At 39.9% G+C, this 17,451-nt stretch overlaps 1 protein-coding gene across 1 annotated transcript in view; it reads right to left on the minus strand.

The window, feature by feature from the left end:
- Positions 1-17,451, minus strand: part of sgk1 (serum/glucocorticoid regulated kinase 1) — an 85,733-nt gene that overhangs the window by 27,147 nt on the left and 41,135 nt on the right. Inside the window, exons 3-4 of the mRNA XM_060938529.1 lie at positions 16,277-16,474; positions 3,534-3,594 (exon numbers count right to left, since the gene is read on the minus strand). Of these exons, the coding sequence (XP_060794512.1) occupies positions 3,534-3,594; positions 16,277-16,474 (259 nt within the window). The remainder of the gene's footprint in view (positions 1-3,533; positions 3,595-16,276; positions 16,475-17,451) is intronic.

Below are 17,451 nucleotides of genomic sequence, written 5' to 3' on the forward strand. Positions count from 1 at the left end.
TCCTGTTTGTCACCAACAACCATGCCACGGGCAAAGCCACTGAGATCACATTTCCCATGATTCTTATGTTTGATGTAAATATTACATTAAGCTCTAGATGTGAGTTATCATGTCATATGGTTATCCTGTCAGGACTTTGTTCAGTTTCGATTCGCAGAATTTATTAGTTCAGTCTAATGCAGGGTTCACATAATTCAGTCTAGTGTTATAAGATCAGGTAAGCAAGCGGAAAAAAACAAAACAAAACAGTAATTAAAGATAAGTCTGAGTGGAAAGTTTGTTGCACCATTTCAGGAGCTCGGGAAATCCAGCAGTCATGCTGAATAAGTCCTCCCACATCTACACTGTACCAATCTCTTGCTTTCTTGCATTCCTGTCTCTTTTTACTGCACTGTAATATAGTAGGCACTAAATCTCTTCTCATTATCTGTAGCCGCTTTATCCTGTTCTACAGGGTCGCAGGCAAGCTGGAGCCTATCCCAGCTGACTACGGGTGAAAGGCGGGGTACACCCTGGACAAGTCGCCAGGTCATCACAGGGCTGACACATAGACACAGACAACCATTCACACTCACATTCACACCTACGCTCAATTTAGAGTCACCAGTTAACCTAACCTGCATGTCTTTGGACTGTGGGGGAAACCGGAGCACCCGGAGGAAACCCACGCGGACACGGGGAGAACATGCAAACTCTGCACAGAAAGGCCCTTGCCGGCCACGGGGCTCGAACCCGGACCTTCTTGCTGTGAGGCGACAGCACTAACCACTGCACCACCGTGCCGCCCTGGCACTAAATTAGTTAAATTAAAAAAAAAAAAAAGAAGTGGGTTATAAATCTCCGTGCTAATTACGATTAGGATTCTCAAAGCTCTTTAAACAACCAATCAGACAACAACATGGCTTGTTTTGCACAATGAAATTAAACACCATAACAAAAGCTATTTAAGTACACAAGTTTTATTCATATGGGAAGCCATGGCCTAATGGTTAGAGAAGCAGCTTTGGGGCCAAAAGATTGCTGGTTCAATTCCCTTGACCAGTAGGAATGGCTGAAGTACCCTTGAGCAAGGTACCTAACCCCCGAACTGCTCTTCAGGCTGCTCTGGGTATGTTGTATGGTGCTCTGGATAAGAGTGTCTGTTAAATGCCATTAATGTAATATACAGTGTATATAAGAAATACAGCTGTGTTTTTTATATTGTTCAAAGATTGAGAAGAAACAGGAAGGAGGGAATTCATGTGCGGTAAATATTATGTTGTGTAAGTTGTTATTCTTTCATAAGTGCTGGTACGTGTGCAATCTTTCTGATAGCAATCATTCACAGTTTTAAGATGTCAAGTGAACAGTTAGTCATGTAATTGTTTTGTTATAATCTTGTGACTAATCTTTTTATTATAATCCTGTGACACGCCGAATGCTTTGTGTTTTAATCAAATAAGCAAATTCTATTCGATCATGGAGTTGACAAGGCAGCTGTCAAGAAAGTCAAAGTCCTTCCCGGGCCAGGACCTGGTGTTCCCAGGCAGTCTCCTGTCCCAGTATTAACCAGGCCCTTAAAGCAGATTGGGTGGTGCCGATCTCCATTTCTATAGCCCTCGGGCTCTTGCCTATTACCTAGCTAGGGTTACAGTCGGGGGCGGGTCCTCTGGTAACCGCGAGAGTTTGACTCCCTACTCGCATTTGTATTGTAGCGTGCCTCATCAGATGGCAGTAGGTACCATTTTTATGATGGTCTTTGGTATGACCCAACCACAAGTAGAACTCATGATCTCCCAGTTGAGAGGCAGACACACTAACCGCTAGGCCAGCTTGTGGTGAGGCATCTGTCAAAGTCCCTCCCATGCCAGGACCTGGTGTTCCCAGGCAGTCTCCCATCCTGGTACTAACCAGGCCCTTGAGGCGCACTGGGCAGTGCTGATTTCCGCTTCTATAGCTCTCGGTCTCTCACCTATTACATAGCTAGGGTTACAGTGAGGGGCTAGTCCTCTGCTAACCATGAGAGTTTGACTCCCTGGTCACATCTGTAATGCGACGTGCCTTGCCGGATGGCAGTATGGACCATTTTATGATGGCCTTTGGTATGACCTAACCACAAGTAGAACTCATAATCTCCCAATCGGGAGGCAGACACACTAACCACAAGACCAAGTTGCGGTGAGGCACCTGTAGATGTCCATTATTTGGCCAGCTTCACCTGACTTAAATCGCCAGATGGCAGTAGGTGCCATTTTTATGATGGCCTTTGGTATGACCTGGCCATGAGTAGAACTCATGATCTCCCAATTGAGAAGCAGACACACTAACCACTAGACCATCTCGCAGTGAGGCATCTGTAGACGTCCATTATTTGGCCAGCTTGGCCTACATGGGGGCAGTCATGGCCTGAAGGTTAGCGAAGCAGGCTTGGGCCCAAAGGGTCACTGGTTTGATTCCTGGGACCAGCAGGAAAAATGTGAGGGGATTTGAGTGAATAAACAGCACTTTCCCATCCCTCTATATCATGGCTGAAGTGCCCCTGAGCAAGGCACCTAACCCCCAACTGCTCCCCGGGCACTGTAGCATAGCTGCCCACTGCTCTGGGTATGTGTGTGCGCTTATTGCTCACTTGTGTGCACATGTGTGTGTTCACTGCTTCAGATGGATTAAATGCAGAGGAGGGATTTCACTGTGCTTGAGTGTACATGTGACAAGTATAATATACAGTATCTTATTGAGTGCAAAGGATTTCTCCATTTCCTTTGTTGACAGTTTTCTGTCGTAGAAATTAGCTCTGCCCCCAGCTGACATGGCATATACGATTCTGATCATTTGAACACCTGGAATTTACCTCAGTGGCAGCAGAAGGCGCTAATACGGTAATTACAGATTGCCCCTTTAAGTCTTGTCTCTCTTTATTATATTGTAGTCCCTTTATGGAGCATTGTACATTGACTTCAATAGCTGTCACAGTTTTCTAGGTCTTTAAAAGCCACCTTCATTTATTCATCTTCAATAATCATGGATTGTTGAAACTGGATACTAAGCAGTGATACACCTGAACCCTGGAGCTGTGAGGCAGCGATGCTACCATGCTGCACCATCATGTCATCCCAGAGATATATTTTCTCATCTTTAAAAAGTGCTCGCTTCGTTCTAATCTTTGGCATTTGGTTTCATAAGCATATCATTAGCATTCATAAAATGTAATTTGCTTTAATGTTCTCACAAACAGAATGCAGGCAGAGATAATGGCTCAAATAATGGAAGCGAATATAATTGCCAAGTCATTTCTGCTAGTCAGTTGCAATGTCTCTTTTGTTCATGGCATTTTCAGATTGTTTTCAGCTTCGAGACAATTATGGGACAAAAATGTGCAAAGAGTTGCAGTAGTGAGTCATCAGGCTTTATGAACATTAATTAAAACTGGGATACTCTTGCTCTTCTACAGAGCAGAGAGAATTATTAGGCAGAAAGAATTATTAGGCAGTTACAAAAAGCTCTGGAGGAGGAAGAGAGGAAATGATCATGGCATGTTGTATAATCTCTCTTACTGGTGTCTGAGGTGCAGCCGTAGTCTGGATCAGCTTCTCCGTGATAATACAGGTCCATCGCCTGACAAAAAAACAACAAAGATGGTCAGTATGGTTACTGTACATCTTAATATATTTACTTTAGGAATATATGTTAAGTTACATACAGTATCATTAATTATTCCGTCCACATTCACTGGATATGAGCAATCGCATGCTCTGATTGGCTACTCTACTACGAGGCTATCGGCTCATATACGGTGAGTAGAGAAAAACAAAATGTCAGAGCTTGTTGCTGAACCAACCGAGGATGAAATAAAAACTCCACTCGAAAACAAAACCCCAAAATTGTTATCAAGTATTTAAAAAAAACAAACAGAAATAGCTAAAAGAATATAGTTTTTCCCCCCAATATCTTCTGTTCCACACTCCAGCCCAGTTGGTGGGGGTAATGCACCTTTAAGTTGGTTTGCCAACCGCCAAAAAACCATAAATAATAATAATAATAATAATAATAATAATAATAATAATAATAATCCCCCAAAATAAAAAAATGTAATTAAATATGGAATTAATTTATTTGATGGTAAGTACGTATCTTTTTTAAATTATTTTTCAAGAATTATTATTATTATCGCATTTTTCACAAATTGTTCCTGTCATTTTGCCGGTTTGTTTACATTCTAAGTGGAAATGATTTTGTCGGATGTTTTGTATAAAGCTTTTATTTATCGAATTTGCAAAAAATAAAAATAAAAATAGTCTGTTTCTCAAAATCCAGTGAATGTGGATAGAATAAAACAGTTATTCCACTCAATCTTATCGTACATGTCTTTTAGCCGACGAGGTGTATATCAGCTCACGTACGACTCGATTTCGTGGAATAACTATTAAATATATGAGATAGTTTGTACCGTATGTGCAAACTTTAAAGTAGAACCATATTATCATCTGCATAGCTACTAGCTTTCTGCTACAATTCCACCTACAAAGTCCAAGGGGCGGAGCCTAGGCAGCATTTTGTTAAAACATCACGAGTGTAAATGTGCCCAAGTCTGCTATTGTTTTGTGTGGAACTATGCTAATTAGTACTCAGGAAAAAAGTCATCATTGGTTGTCCAAAATGGCAGGAAAGAATAAAGGAAGGAAAGAGGGAAGGAAGGAATAAATATAAAACACAGTAGCTTGTCTTAGATAAAGTGTTGCAACAGCTAACATAGCTAACTAACATTATCGATGCGATGAATAGTTGATTGCTCACCAACCTTTCTTTTAACTCTTTCTTGAATAAAGTCGTCATGTTACTGAGAAACCATAAAACCCAAAGCCTTTCCTAAGAAGACTTTCCCATGGAGGAAAACCTACGGTTACAACTTTACCGCTGACTGTTATAAAGCACTGACACTCGAGACTGCTTCCGTGAATTAAAACAAACAAAATCACAGAAAACCTCACCATATGAATGAGTATACAGTGGGTGTTTTTCTGTAACAATTAGTTTTCCAACCCCAATTCCAAAAAAGTTGGGACACTGTAAAACAGAAATAAAAACAGAATGTGAAGATTTGCAAATCATGGAAACCTTATAGTTCATTGAAAATAGTACAAAGACAACATATCAAATGTTGAAACTGAGATATGTTATTGTTTTTTGAAAAATATATGCTCATTTTTAATTTGATCTCAGCAACAAATTTCAGAAAAGTTTGGACAGGGGCAACAAAAGACTGAAAAAGTTGTGTCATGCTAAAAAACAAACAAAAAAAACCCCGAATTTGGTTAGTTAAAGTTAAAACCATAAACAATATCCAGAAACACCGCCCCCTTGTCTGGGCCTGAGCTCTTTTACGATGGACTGAGGCGAAATGGAAAACTGTCCTGAGGTCTGACGAATCAAAAATAGAAACTCTTTTTGAAATCATGGACACCACGTCCTCCAGGCTAAAGAGGAGAGGGACCATCCGGCTTATCATCAGTGCACAGTTCAAAACCCAGCATCTGTGATGGTATGAGGGGGCATTAGTGCACATGACATGGGTAGTTTGTACGTCTGGGAAGGCATCACTAATGCTGAATGATATAAATATGTTTCAGCGCGATAAGCTGCCATCCAGAAAAAAATCTTTTTCAGTGAAAGCCTTCCTTCTTTCAGTAAGACAACGCCAAACTGCTTTCTGCACATATTAAAACTGCATGGCTCTGTAGTAAAAGAGTCCAGGTGCTAAACTGGCCTGCTGCAGTCCAGACCTGTCTCCCATTTAAAACATTTGGAGCATTATGAAGCACAAAATATGACAAAGGAGACCCCGAACTGCTGAGCAACTGAAATTGTATATCAGGCAAGAACTGGACAGCATTTCTCTTTCAAAACTACAGCAATTGGTCTCCTCAGTTCTCAAACATTTACAAAGTGTTGTTAAAGGTAGAGGTGATGCAACACAGTGATAAACACGCCCCTGTCCCAACTTTTCTGAAATGTGTTGCTGACATCAAATTCAAAACAAGCAGATATTTTTCAAAAAACAATAAAATTTCTCAGTTTCAACATTTGATATGTTGTCTTTGTCCTATTTTCAATTAAATATAGAATTTCCATGATTTGCAAATTATCATATTCTGTTTTTATGTCCAGTTTACACAGCGTCCCAACTTTTTTGGAATTGGGGTTGTAGATGATGTGAAGCACCTCCGTACAAGTCCCTGCGAATTAGCTGTTACTCTGGAAACAATAAAATGCGTTTATATAAATTTGTGTTTTGCCTGCACTACTGTCAGAGAATGTTGTGAGTATTCAACAGCGCTGTGGTTTAAAACACAGGAAGAGTCAAACGTTTATTTCTATACTTATATGTATTCCTTATATGTATTCATTCTTACTCGTTACTCGTTGTGGTTGTCTTGTTAGTGCCTCTGTATGTGGTTTGCACCATCAGCAGTCTGTCGTCGTATAATTTATCCTGATGTTGTTCCTGTTCTGTGTAATTAGTGTTTACTTGGTAGTTACTTCTCCTGTCCTCTGTATTTACAATATTGAGCTGCACTTATTAACACTTTCTTTGTGGAGTCCTGCATACAAAAACAGTATATTGTCTTGAAGTGCAATAAGTTGTCCTTCTGTATACTGAAAACCAAAGTTTACCTTAATTTCTGGATAATTCTAATATGATTTTAAAGTCGAATAATAAGAGCCTATGAAGGTAAATAGACCTCAACTCAGTAGAGACACAAATAAATCTGTTACAGAAATAGTTTGGGCAAAAACAATGAAATTTCCCAGTTTCTTGAGAACGTAGCCAATCAACCAAAGCATGCTTGGCTACTTTTGCAGTGAATATATAAGGCTAAGGTAAGTAACAAGTCAGGAAAGCTTATAGCTACCAGGTTTGCATCTCACAAACATGTCTGATTCATCAGTGTCTCAAAAACAGAAAAAAAGTACAACAGGATGTCACAGAGCTAAAAACACCCATTGTTTTTTTAGCCAGAATTACTTTCTTGCTCAAACAAATCATTTCGCGTGACATTGCACAAATATCAGACAGATGGTTTACTCTTTATCTCTCCCTTGTCAATCACACTAGCCAATCATGGCCATCTGTGAGCTCGTGTATGAGGAAGAGGGCAGATAGCACTTTCCTTTGACTGTGTTAAGACCCGGTCCCACAATACCGATAACTATAACTATAGCTACAACTATAACAATAATGATAAATAAATCAGTCCCCTGCAGTTTATGTAGTTGGTGGTCACACCAGATCGATAACGATCCCTGTAGCCCAGGCCTGAGTTTATCCGTATCGGTGAGATTACTTCTGGAGCAATTTTTCCAGGTCTGGACCTGATCCGATAAAACATCTGATCAATCAGGTAATTGTTTACATGTGACATTGTCTGAGCACGTGCTGTTTTCCCCGGGCATCTTTGTACATCCTTATTGCATCATGAAGCCACGGAATACGGATTCACGGAAAATAAAAAAAATATAATAAAAAGCACAGAGCTTTTCACAGATATGTGATTTTCCGTGAAATATCAATCATATTAATATTAATATTAATAAACAAATAAATGCAGATAAGATATTTTAATTATGAACTTCAGCAGTCCAAACATTTAATTGTTTTAGACTTCTTAATTTTTTATCCATGATGCATCATCCGTATGAAATCAGTAACCAATCTGTAATATACTGAAACGTCCATGACTGATCCGTAAATTATTAGCATCCGTGATGCATCCATATTAAAATCCATAACCACTCTGTATTTTGTATTCTTTTTTTTTAAATTATATTTCTGTAATCCGTGACCTATCCGTATTTTATCAACCACCGGCGTGTGTACGTGGGTTGTTTTGGAGTCCAAGCTGTACAGTATGACCCGGAATAATGTGCTACAACTTGGAGAAAACTTCCATGACTATTCCTAAGTTGCATGTGTTTATTTCCCTGAGTGTCAGGACCAATTATTATTATAGTGGGGATTATAGTTGTGGTGTTTCTGCTCCAGACTGGAACTAAATCCAGGCAGAGGGAGAGTCAGAGTTAGAGTTAGAGTTATTGGTGTTGTGGGACCGGGCCCTTATGCTTTTCTGTGATGCAGCATGAGCAACAGTTTGAAAAGATGACGTTGATTGGCTTCATGTGTCTTGATAAAAGTATGTGTTATTCTTCACCCTCCCCAGCTAATAGCTTTCATATGATAGAGAAGTAGGTAGGAATTGGCCAAAAAAATCCAAACTGGGGAGAAAATGATGGAAAAGTAATTTGAATGGCAATCCAGTCCTGCTTTATTGAAACATTAATGGGAAATGGTGTTAATGTTTGATTCTAAACTGGAAACTAGACTTTGGTACTTGTTAGCAAAACTTGTTAGCCTTGTAGCTCCAGGGCAAATGTGTCTTGTCTGATCCTACATACAGTACTACATTTGTGGTATGTGTTATGCAAGCTGATAAGCATCTTTTTAGCTGATAAGGGGTCACATTTTCCTGTTATGTGGCTCAGCTCGTGTTACCTTGTGATGTAACTATTCCAGCAATGAATGGCCTGATATGTGATCTCCATTTACATCCTTCAGTAAGGATCCACTGTTGTTGTTTTTTTTTCATTCTCAGCTAGACCATATATTCTGAAGTAATAGGTCTCATCTCATTATCTCTAGCCGCTTTATCCTGTTCTACAGGGTCGCAGGCAAGCTGGAGCCTATCCCAGCTGACTACGGGCATGAAGCTGGGCTGCCAACTCTCACGCAATGAGTGTGAGACACATGCATTTGATTGTCTTCACACGCTCACACGCCATACCTCCGATTTCTCACGCTAGAAAAAAATCTAGTTTATCTATCTGATCTAGGCTACCCATTGCGTCGCACCAACCACTTGCGATTGATCAATTACGCCTTACGCACGGCTAAACAGGCAGAGAGGTGTTCCCTTCTGTACACACTCCCCTATGGTAGGTGGCGCATCTAATGATGCTGCACTCGCCAGAAGTTGGATAATTGCCTACCGTCAATTTAGAGGAAGAGGAGGGAGAAGAAGGTATCCGAGTTGAAGACGGGTGTCTCAGACAGGTTTGTACATATGCACGCCAATGTGTGGTGTTACTGGCATAATTATGAACTTATATAAAGTTTCTGAATCGTTTTAGCCTATCAGTGTTGTGAGAATATTTAATGCCATATCGAGAGCTGTGTACTAGGCATGCTAAATCATTATAGGCCTCCTGCCGTGCCACAGCCTCTATCTTCCCCAACAAGCAGCATGGGAGAGCACCTCCTTAGCACACGGTTATTACGGCACATTTTTAGTTTGTTTACTGTATGTTATCATACTTTATGACTTTATTTGAAGCCATACTGGAAATGTTGTAAAATAAAGCAAGTAAGAGATAATATTACAAATGCAAGAAGAGCCATTAGCCACCATACCTATTGTTTATTTACAGGGTATTTATTTTTAATTATTTATGATGTATGTAATTGCTCAGTTAAAGTAAATAAAGCATGGTCACCTGTAATATCAAAGAACTTGAACTTGTGAATAATTAAAAAAAAAGACAGAGAACAATATACTGAGGAGACAGGGTTTCAAAGAGGGCAAGACAGGTAGAGAATATTTGTCAGATAACGGGCCCTGACAAATGCTCTATTACTAATAAGAAACAAAGATAAGAAATATATTAATATAGCTTATTTAAGTATGACCAAAATTTTTAAGCCCAACTTTGTGTGCACATTCCCACCTATGGCCAAGGTTCAGCTTTTTGTGTTTCAATACTGTTCAAACTTAATCATTTTAATGTTTCTTGTAGCACATGCACATTTTGCTTACTGTTTAAGCATTTTATTTGTTCTTTTGCTGTTGATATTTTTCCCCATGTCAATCTTCTGCTGAACCCAGTGGTGGGGAAAGCCCTTAAATGCATAATGAATAGTCAGTGAGGGACAATCTTATTTTTTGCAACAGTTATTAAAATCTTAACATTTAGTTTCAATTCAGAAGGTGTTTAGGCTTAGCTGATGAAATATTTTCAAACATGAACTTGCCTTTAAATCTGAAACACAGGTCTATAGGGCTACAGGAACATTGGCAGTCATCTGTAGTTTTCTAGTGTGGGGGCTTTTAAGCCAAAACTTGGTGCTTTTGTTGGCCACAAGCTGAAGGCCTGGCAAGTCAGGGTGTGTAAGAATGTAGGTATGGCACAGCAGGCCACTCCAAAAATCCACCAGAATGCAGGAACATCTACTAAATCCAAAATCTCAAACCCCCCCCCCCCATTGTCCATCTCCAGCTGGACGACCCACAAACAAAACACCAGAATGCAGGGGGACAAGTGAATATCAAACTGAATACAAAATTCCCACTTACTGCATGGTGTGCGGAAAAATTTTGCTGTCGACCCCCCCTCCCCCCCAAAAAAAATCTCACTCCAAGGAATTTCGAAAAGTTGGCAGCCATGCATGAAGTAATAGGTGAAAATGGAAATATGGTTATATTAAAAATGGCATGTTATTGTTAGCCACAAATACAGTGCTCTCCAATCATTGGCGCCCCTTGCAAAGATGAGTAAAAAGGGTTGGAAAAAAAATCCACCCTTTGGTAAAGTTGCTTCATCTCACACTGAAAAAAATTGAGAAAAATCCAACCTTTAACTGAAATCATTTTATTCAGAGAAAAACAAATCCCTCATCAAGAAATAATTATTTAAACAAATACACATGTGCCACTATTATTGGCCCTCCCTGGAAATGTCCATTTAAATTGGACGTTTTTGAGTTGATTGGAGTGTGTACGAACCTTCAAGCTGTACAGTAATCTATGACTTCCTGATTAATTGGGGAACAAATATGAGGTGAGAGGCCAAATTCCCTTAGTCATCCGTCAACATGGGAAAGATAAGAGAACACACAAACCACATGCAGGAGAAGTGTGTTGACTTTCATAAGTCAGGGAATGGTTATAAAAAAATAGCTCCTCGCCTGAAGATGTCCATTTCTACCCTTAGGGCAATAATAAAAAAGTGGACACCAACTGGAACTGTTACAGACTCTCCTGGAAGAGGAGCCAAGTTTATTTATCCCCATGTACAGTGAGGAGGAGGATAAGAGAGGACAAAAAAAAATCCCCAAGTGTCAGTGTTGGTGGATTACAAGAAAAAGTAAAATCTTGGGGTTTCCAAGTCTCCAAAACCACCATCAGACTCCACCTCTATACCAACAGATGATCTGGAAGGTCTGCCAGAAAAATCCTTTTCTGTCAGTTAACCACAAACATAAGCACCTGAAGTTTGTGAAACGCTACGACAACTTTGACTGGAACTATGTTCTCTGGTCTGATGGAACAAAAATGGAGGGGTTTTTTTTTTCAGTAAACACTCACGGTGGGTTTGGTGTCAAAAGAAGGATGGCTATAATGAAAAGAACCCGATCCCAACTGTAAAATATGGTGGAGGTTTTCCTCCAAAGACCCTGAAACCTTGTTAGGGTCCATGGCATCATGGACTCTATGAAACACCAGAACATTTTAAATCAGAATCTGGACGCCTCTTCCAGGAAACTAAAACTGGGTCGTGATTGGATCTTCCAGCAGGACAAAGATCTGAAGCGTCTGTCCAAATCAACACAATAATGTTTAGATGATTCCTCTATCCTCTACTCTCCATCATTCTTTTTCTCCATGTTTTCATCTCTTTCTCTCTCTAAAATTTGTTTCCTGGATTCTCAGACTGTATCCATAGCGATAACAGATGTAGGCCTCATTAATAATGCATGACAAGTTTTTTCTTTTCCTTTGCTAAGTACCACACAGTCAGAGTTCTGCACAAACCCTTCTCTCTCTGCAGCACATACTTACTACATTAAATAACTCAGAGAGAGAGAGAGAGAAAGGATGATGGCTGCCATCATGAAGACGCACACACTGTTAACAAATCTCCAAATCACATTATGGTGCAAAAATGATTTTATTTACAAGGTGTCTGAAAATTCAGGAACCAACCAGATTCAAACTGTTATATATTTAATTTTGTATTTATTGTATGCAACATATGCTCTAGATGTTCACCCTTACAGATTTTCTCAGTCGTTGTTATGTTTTTGCATATTTATTTTTGCTCAATGTATTTCCATTAGTTCCTGACTTTTCCGACAGCCTGTGCATAGTTCTTTTAACAACAAACATTGTCACAAAACAGCTTTATACATAGATATACTTTGAGCTCAGCCAAAACTTAGCCAGACACCAAAACAGCAACAGGGCAAAGGATTTTGTAAGGGATTAGCGTCAGGCTGCCAGGTTGCTCCGTTGTGTGTAGCTGTCGATGTATCGTAAATTTTAAAAGTAACTCAGTAAATTACACAGGGAAATGAATATTTAAGTCTGAGTGAAAAATACTGTAGCGAGCGTGCAGCGTGGAAGAAGAGTCTGGAGACAGAAACCTTAGTTTCTCCGTCATTAGCCTGTAGCTCTCGATAGCACTGGCTTGACCACTTTATTAGCATTCACTAACACTACTGATGAACGCTACACCGGCTGGAAGGTGACTTCACTGCTGTGCTGACGGCGCTGACTCGCGGTTAGGCTCATGCTGGCCTTCGAGTAGGCTGAGGGCGATAAAGTTTTGGTCCCTCCCACTATAAATCAAAATCTGACTGGTTAATCTGTCTTCATCTGTCACTTCCTACATAAACAGACACTGCCATGGCTTTCTGTCCCGGCAGTGAAGTCCTAACCAATGAGTGAGCAGCTCTAAACTCTTCTCAGCTTAGACACAACAAACAAAAAAAAATCTCATTGGATAACTCGATTTTAATGTTTTCAGGACAGTAACCCTTTCATTTCTGAGGCAAATTTGATAGAAAATGAGGCCAAATTAGAATTAGAAGAGAATAATTATAATGAAATTATGAAAGACTGAAAGAGATTAAATATAACATTTGAAATGCTGATATGTTTTGGCTTTTCTGAAGGACTAGAAGGCCCTGACGGTTCCCGTCTGGGATATAACTTTAGATTTAACCTTAATGAGTAAACTAGAGGCAACAGTGGCAAGGAAAAACTCCCTGAGACATCATGAGGAAGAAACCTTGAGAGGAAACAGACTCAAAAGAGAACCTGTCCCCATCTGGGAGACACCTGATAGTGAGAATATCGTAAATCATTACTCTGTATGCTACAGTGATCTACAGTATAAGCGTCAGGGTCTTTTTTCTTTATTATTTCAATAGAGTTTCAGCTTTAAGGGTGTATTCAGACCAGGATATTTCGATAGTTCACTTGCTTTGGTCCGAACCAAATTTTTTTTTATTTTTTCATTTTGGTGCGGTTCGCTTTCACACTGTACATTTTAGTAAGCGGACCAAAATCTGTCAACAAAGCCACGCGCCCTGAGGTCGTTCAGCTATTGGTCAGAGACGACACACGCACAAAGCGTTAAGTTCAAAAGTAGTCACGGAGGCTTTCCGTGCTGTTATTCTTTTTAATGTCATCAAAGCTATATGTTTTTTCCAGTTTTTACTGTTTTCACAATTGTGCGATTACTATGCTGTTGTACAAGTAATTTATCAACGACGACGACAAAGGGCAAGGCGGCAACAGAGGATAGCGCTGATGAGCGCACATCATGTTGTGACAGTTCTGGCTCTTCACGCAATAGATGAATTTCTTTTTTGCGTCGCTAGTACCGCCACTTTTTGAAAGAATGTCCCTGATTTTAATGTAGGTCTGACGGAGTTTCTTCACTTTTAGCCGACATTGTTCTGGGGAGCGCGTGAACCCCTTCTCCTTCATTTTCTCACTGAATACAGCAAACACGTCGGCATTTTTGTGTGTTCTCTCCAAAAGCTCAGATATGTGGACATCTGCCCGTATATCCACAAGGGTACGCGTTTCTTCCTCGGCCCACGTTTGCCCCCTACTCATTTTTTGTACTCTGTAGTCTAGCCTGAATGACTGAACGACTGTTGTAAGGTTCCCTTGACAACCGAAACAGTGTTTGCACTTTGCGGTGGAGTGTCAAGACTCTGTTTCCCATAATGCTCGACAAACGACGGAAGCTCCCGAGGTACAAAAAAGCAAAACTGTCGGATTAGGTCCGGTCTGCTTTCACACCTCCAAAAGATCCGCACCAGGGTTCCTTTGGTCCGGACCGAGTCCGACCTTGCAGCTCGGTCTCGGTCCACTTGTTTGGTCCGGACCGGAGTTCGGTGGTTTGTATTCAGACCAACCCAAAAGGTCCGGACCAAGGGAAATTTGGTTCGTTTGGTCCGGACCAAACAATGTAGGTGTGAATACGCCATAAGTCTTTAATATCCAGGTGATGTTATTCACTGTATAATGAATGCCAGAATCACAGAATGTTTGTTTATCTGTATTGCATTTCCATTTTGATCTCAGAAGCCTGTTATATGTAATTCGTTTCAGTCTCACAAGACAATACAAAAATATCAAATATGAAATTAAGATACAATATAAAACAAGTGCAATTAAATGGTAGGTTAAATTATAAAATGCAAATTTAAATACAAGAATAAGAAATTTAAAACAGATAAAGAAAAGAGAAAAAATATTTAATCCATTATGGATCATTAAATTATGACATAATAATTTATAAAGCTGTATTTTAATTCGAAGCAATACTATATTTTATTAAAATTATTATTGTAATAGTTCGGTTACAGAGCAAATTATATAGAAATAGAAATTAAAATATATTTTTTTCATATGTTTAACAGTTATTCCAAAAAATCGAGTCGTACAAGAGCTGATAGTCGGCTATAATCCATGTACGATGAGATTGAGTGGAATAACTGTTTTATTCTATCCACATTCACTGGATTTTGGGAAACAGCATTTTTATTTTTTATTTTTTTGCAAATTCAATAAATAAAAACTTCATACAAAATGTCTGACAAAATCATTCCCACTTAGAATGTAAACAAACCGGCGAAATGACAGGAGCAATTTGTGAAAAATGTAATAATAATAATAATAATAATAATAATAATTCTTGAAAAATACAATAAAAAGATATGTTCTTATCATCACATACTTTTATTCCATATATTTTTGCTTTTTTTGAGGTTTTGTTTTCGAGTAGAGTTTTTATTTCATCCTCGGTTGGTTCAGCAATACACTCCGCCATTTTGTTTTTCTCTACTCACAATATATGAGCTGATATCTTAGTAGTAGAGTAGCCAATCAGAGTGCGCGATTGCTCATATCCAGTGAATGTGGATAGAATAATACCTAATATATCCCCTCTCCCCACTTTAGTCATGGCCAATTTCCACCAACCAGACAGCTCTCCCTTGTCATACAAAAGTTGCCAAAGGCTATCACATTCTTCCTCCGAGGCACGACACCAGCCGACTGCATCTTTTCAAACACACTTGGAGGAAAGTGCTATCCGCCCACCTCCATATGCATGAGGTAGCAGATGCTGATAATTGGCTAGCGTTGCTATAATTGACAGGTGAGAGACAGTGTGCCACGCCTCCCTCCCTGAGAGCACGGCCAATTTTGCTCTCATAGGCTCCCAGCCATGGATGGCTGTGGCATCATCAGGATTTGGACCAGTGATCTATAATGATAACGATATGGTGAACACTTCTGTTGCTCTGAGAGCAATTATTGTGTGTGGCGTTCACTTTGCCCCAAATAATTCAGGTCGGATCCTTGATCTGTCGCTGCTTCATCAGTCATGTTATTTATTTATTTTTTGTTCATACTGTGATACACATTGTGGTGGCAAGAAAAAAAAAATCACCTGCCAGAGCTTCAAAACCAGTTTCCACTGAGACACTGAGAATGTTCTTTAATGACCTCCTCGGAGACCGAGATGGAAGCTGAGCGAGTCGAGTGTGAACTAGCATTAGCATTGCTACCTGCTCGAAACTAACCAGACACGTACATTTCAATGCTTTGAATCTGGCTCCCAGCAAAATTGATACGCTCGTCACGATTTTACTCTGCTACAGCACAACCTCCAAGACTAAAATGAGTGAAATGTAGTGTTTTGAAAGTCGAGTGTGTGTATCTGAGTCATATGTGTGGACAGTGTGGGGTTTTTAGTTCCTGCCTTCAGGCAGTGTTGTGTAGCAGTTGGACACACTCTTCGCAAAATTGGCCTTTTTAGTGCACTTGAGTGAGAGAGAGGTCTGAGAATAAGACATTAAGCTAATAAACGTGACCTGGAAGTGATCAAATGATGCTAGGGGACAATAATGCATCACACACAATGGTGTGTGTGTGTGTGTGATGACCTGTGTGCGTTGCCGTGGTTGCCAAGCCTCCTCACTGCTATAGGTGATGAAGGGTCCGTTGCAGATGGAGCACTCCATGAGTACAGGGTTTCCCAGCAGGGGTGACATGGCCCAGGGGCAGACCATGTGACCTTCTGGCTCCGCCTCTTTCGCCTTCCCATCACCATGATGGCGACTCAGCATTTTCCACTTTCTCACCTAAACTCACACACACACACACACACACACACACACACACAGGTAAGCAAACAGGTTCTAGATTCTCCTTGTATGTTTCCTTCTTCTTTAGTTTTTAATGTCACTCTGGAAGTATGTGTCACACACACACACACACACACACACACACACACACACACACACACACACACCACAGTGTCCTAATCACCTCATCGTCAAAAGGTGTCGACTGTCTAAGTTCACTCTGAGATAACAGTCTCATTAACAGCACACTTCTCTCCATTCTTTTTTCTCTCCTCTTTCTATTTCTCCTTTGCTCCCATTCCTTCTCCTTTCCTCTCTGTATTCTTTCGCTCCTCTTTTTTCCTCTTTTCCTTTCTCTTTTCTCTTAATATTTCGACTCTCCTCCCTATATCTCCTCTCTATAGTTTGCATTTTCTTTCTTCTTTCTCTTTATTTAAATATTCCTCCTCTCATCTCATCTCCTCTCTTTCCTCAATCTCTCCTCTTCGTCGCTCTCCGTTGCTCCCTCATTTCTCCTCTCCGTTCTCTATTTCCCCTTTTCTTTCCTCTCATCTATCTCCTCTCTCTATTCCTTCTTCCCGTTCCTGTTTGTATTCCCCCTCTCCTTTCTATAAATTTCCTTTTCTTTACACTTGTATCTCATCTTTCTCCTCTCATCTACTTTTTCACCTCTCCTTTCTGTATTTCTCACTCCCCTCTTTCTCTCTTTCCTCACTTCTGTTCTCATCTCTCTTCTTTTTTAATGTAATCTTTTTTTCTCCTCCACTCGCTAATTCCTATTTGTCTCATCTCCATATTTCTGCTCTTCTCATTTAACAATTATTCAACGAAATCGAGTCATACATGGGCGATGAGATTGAGTGGAATAACTGTTTTATTCTATCCGCATTCACTGGATTTTGAGAAACGGAGCATTTTTATTTTTTGCAAATTTGATAAATAAAAACTCCATACAAAATGTCTGACAAAATAAT

The sequence above is a fragment of the Neoarius graeffei genome, chromosome 13, assembly GCF_027579695.1.
Source record: "Neoarius graeffei isolate fNeoGra1 chromosome 13, fNeoGra1.pri, whole genome shotgun sequence".
Classification (NCBI taxonomy): Eukaryota; Metazoa; Chordata; class Actinopteri; order Siluriformes; family Ariidae; genus Neoarius; species Neoarius graeffei.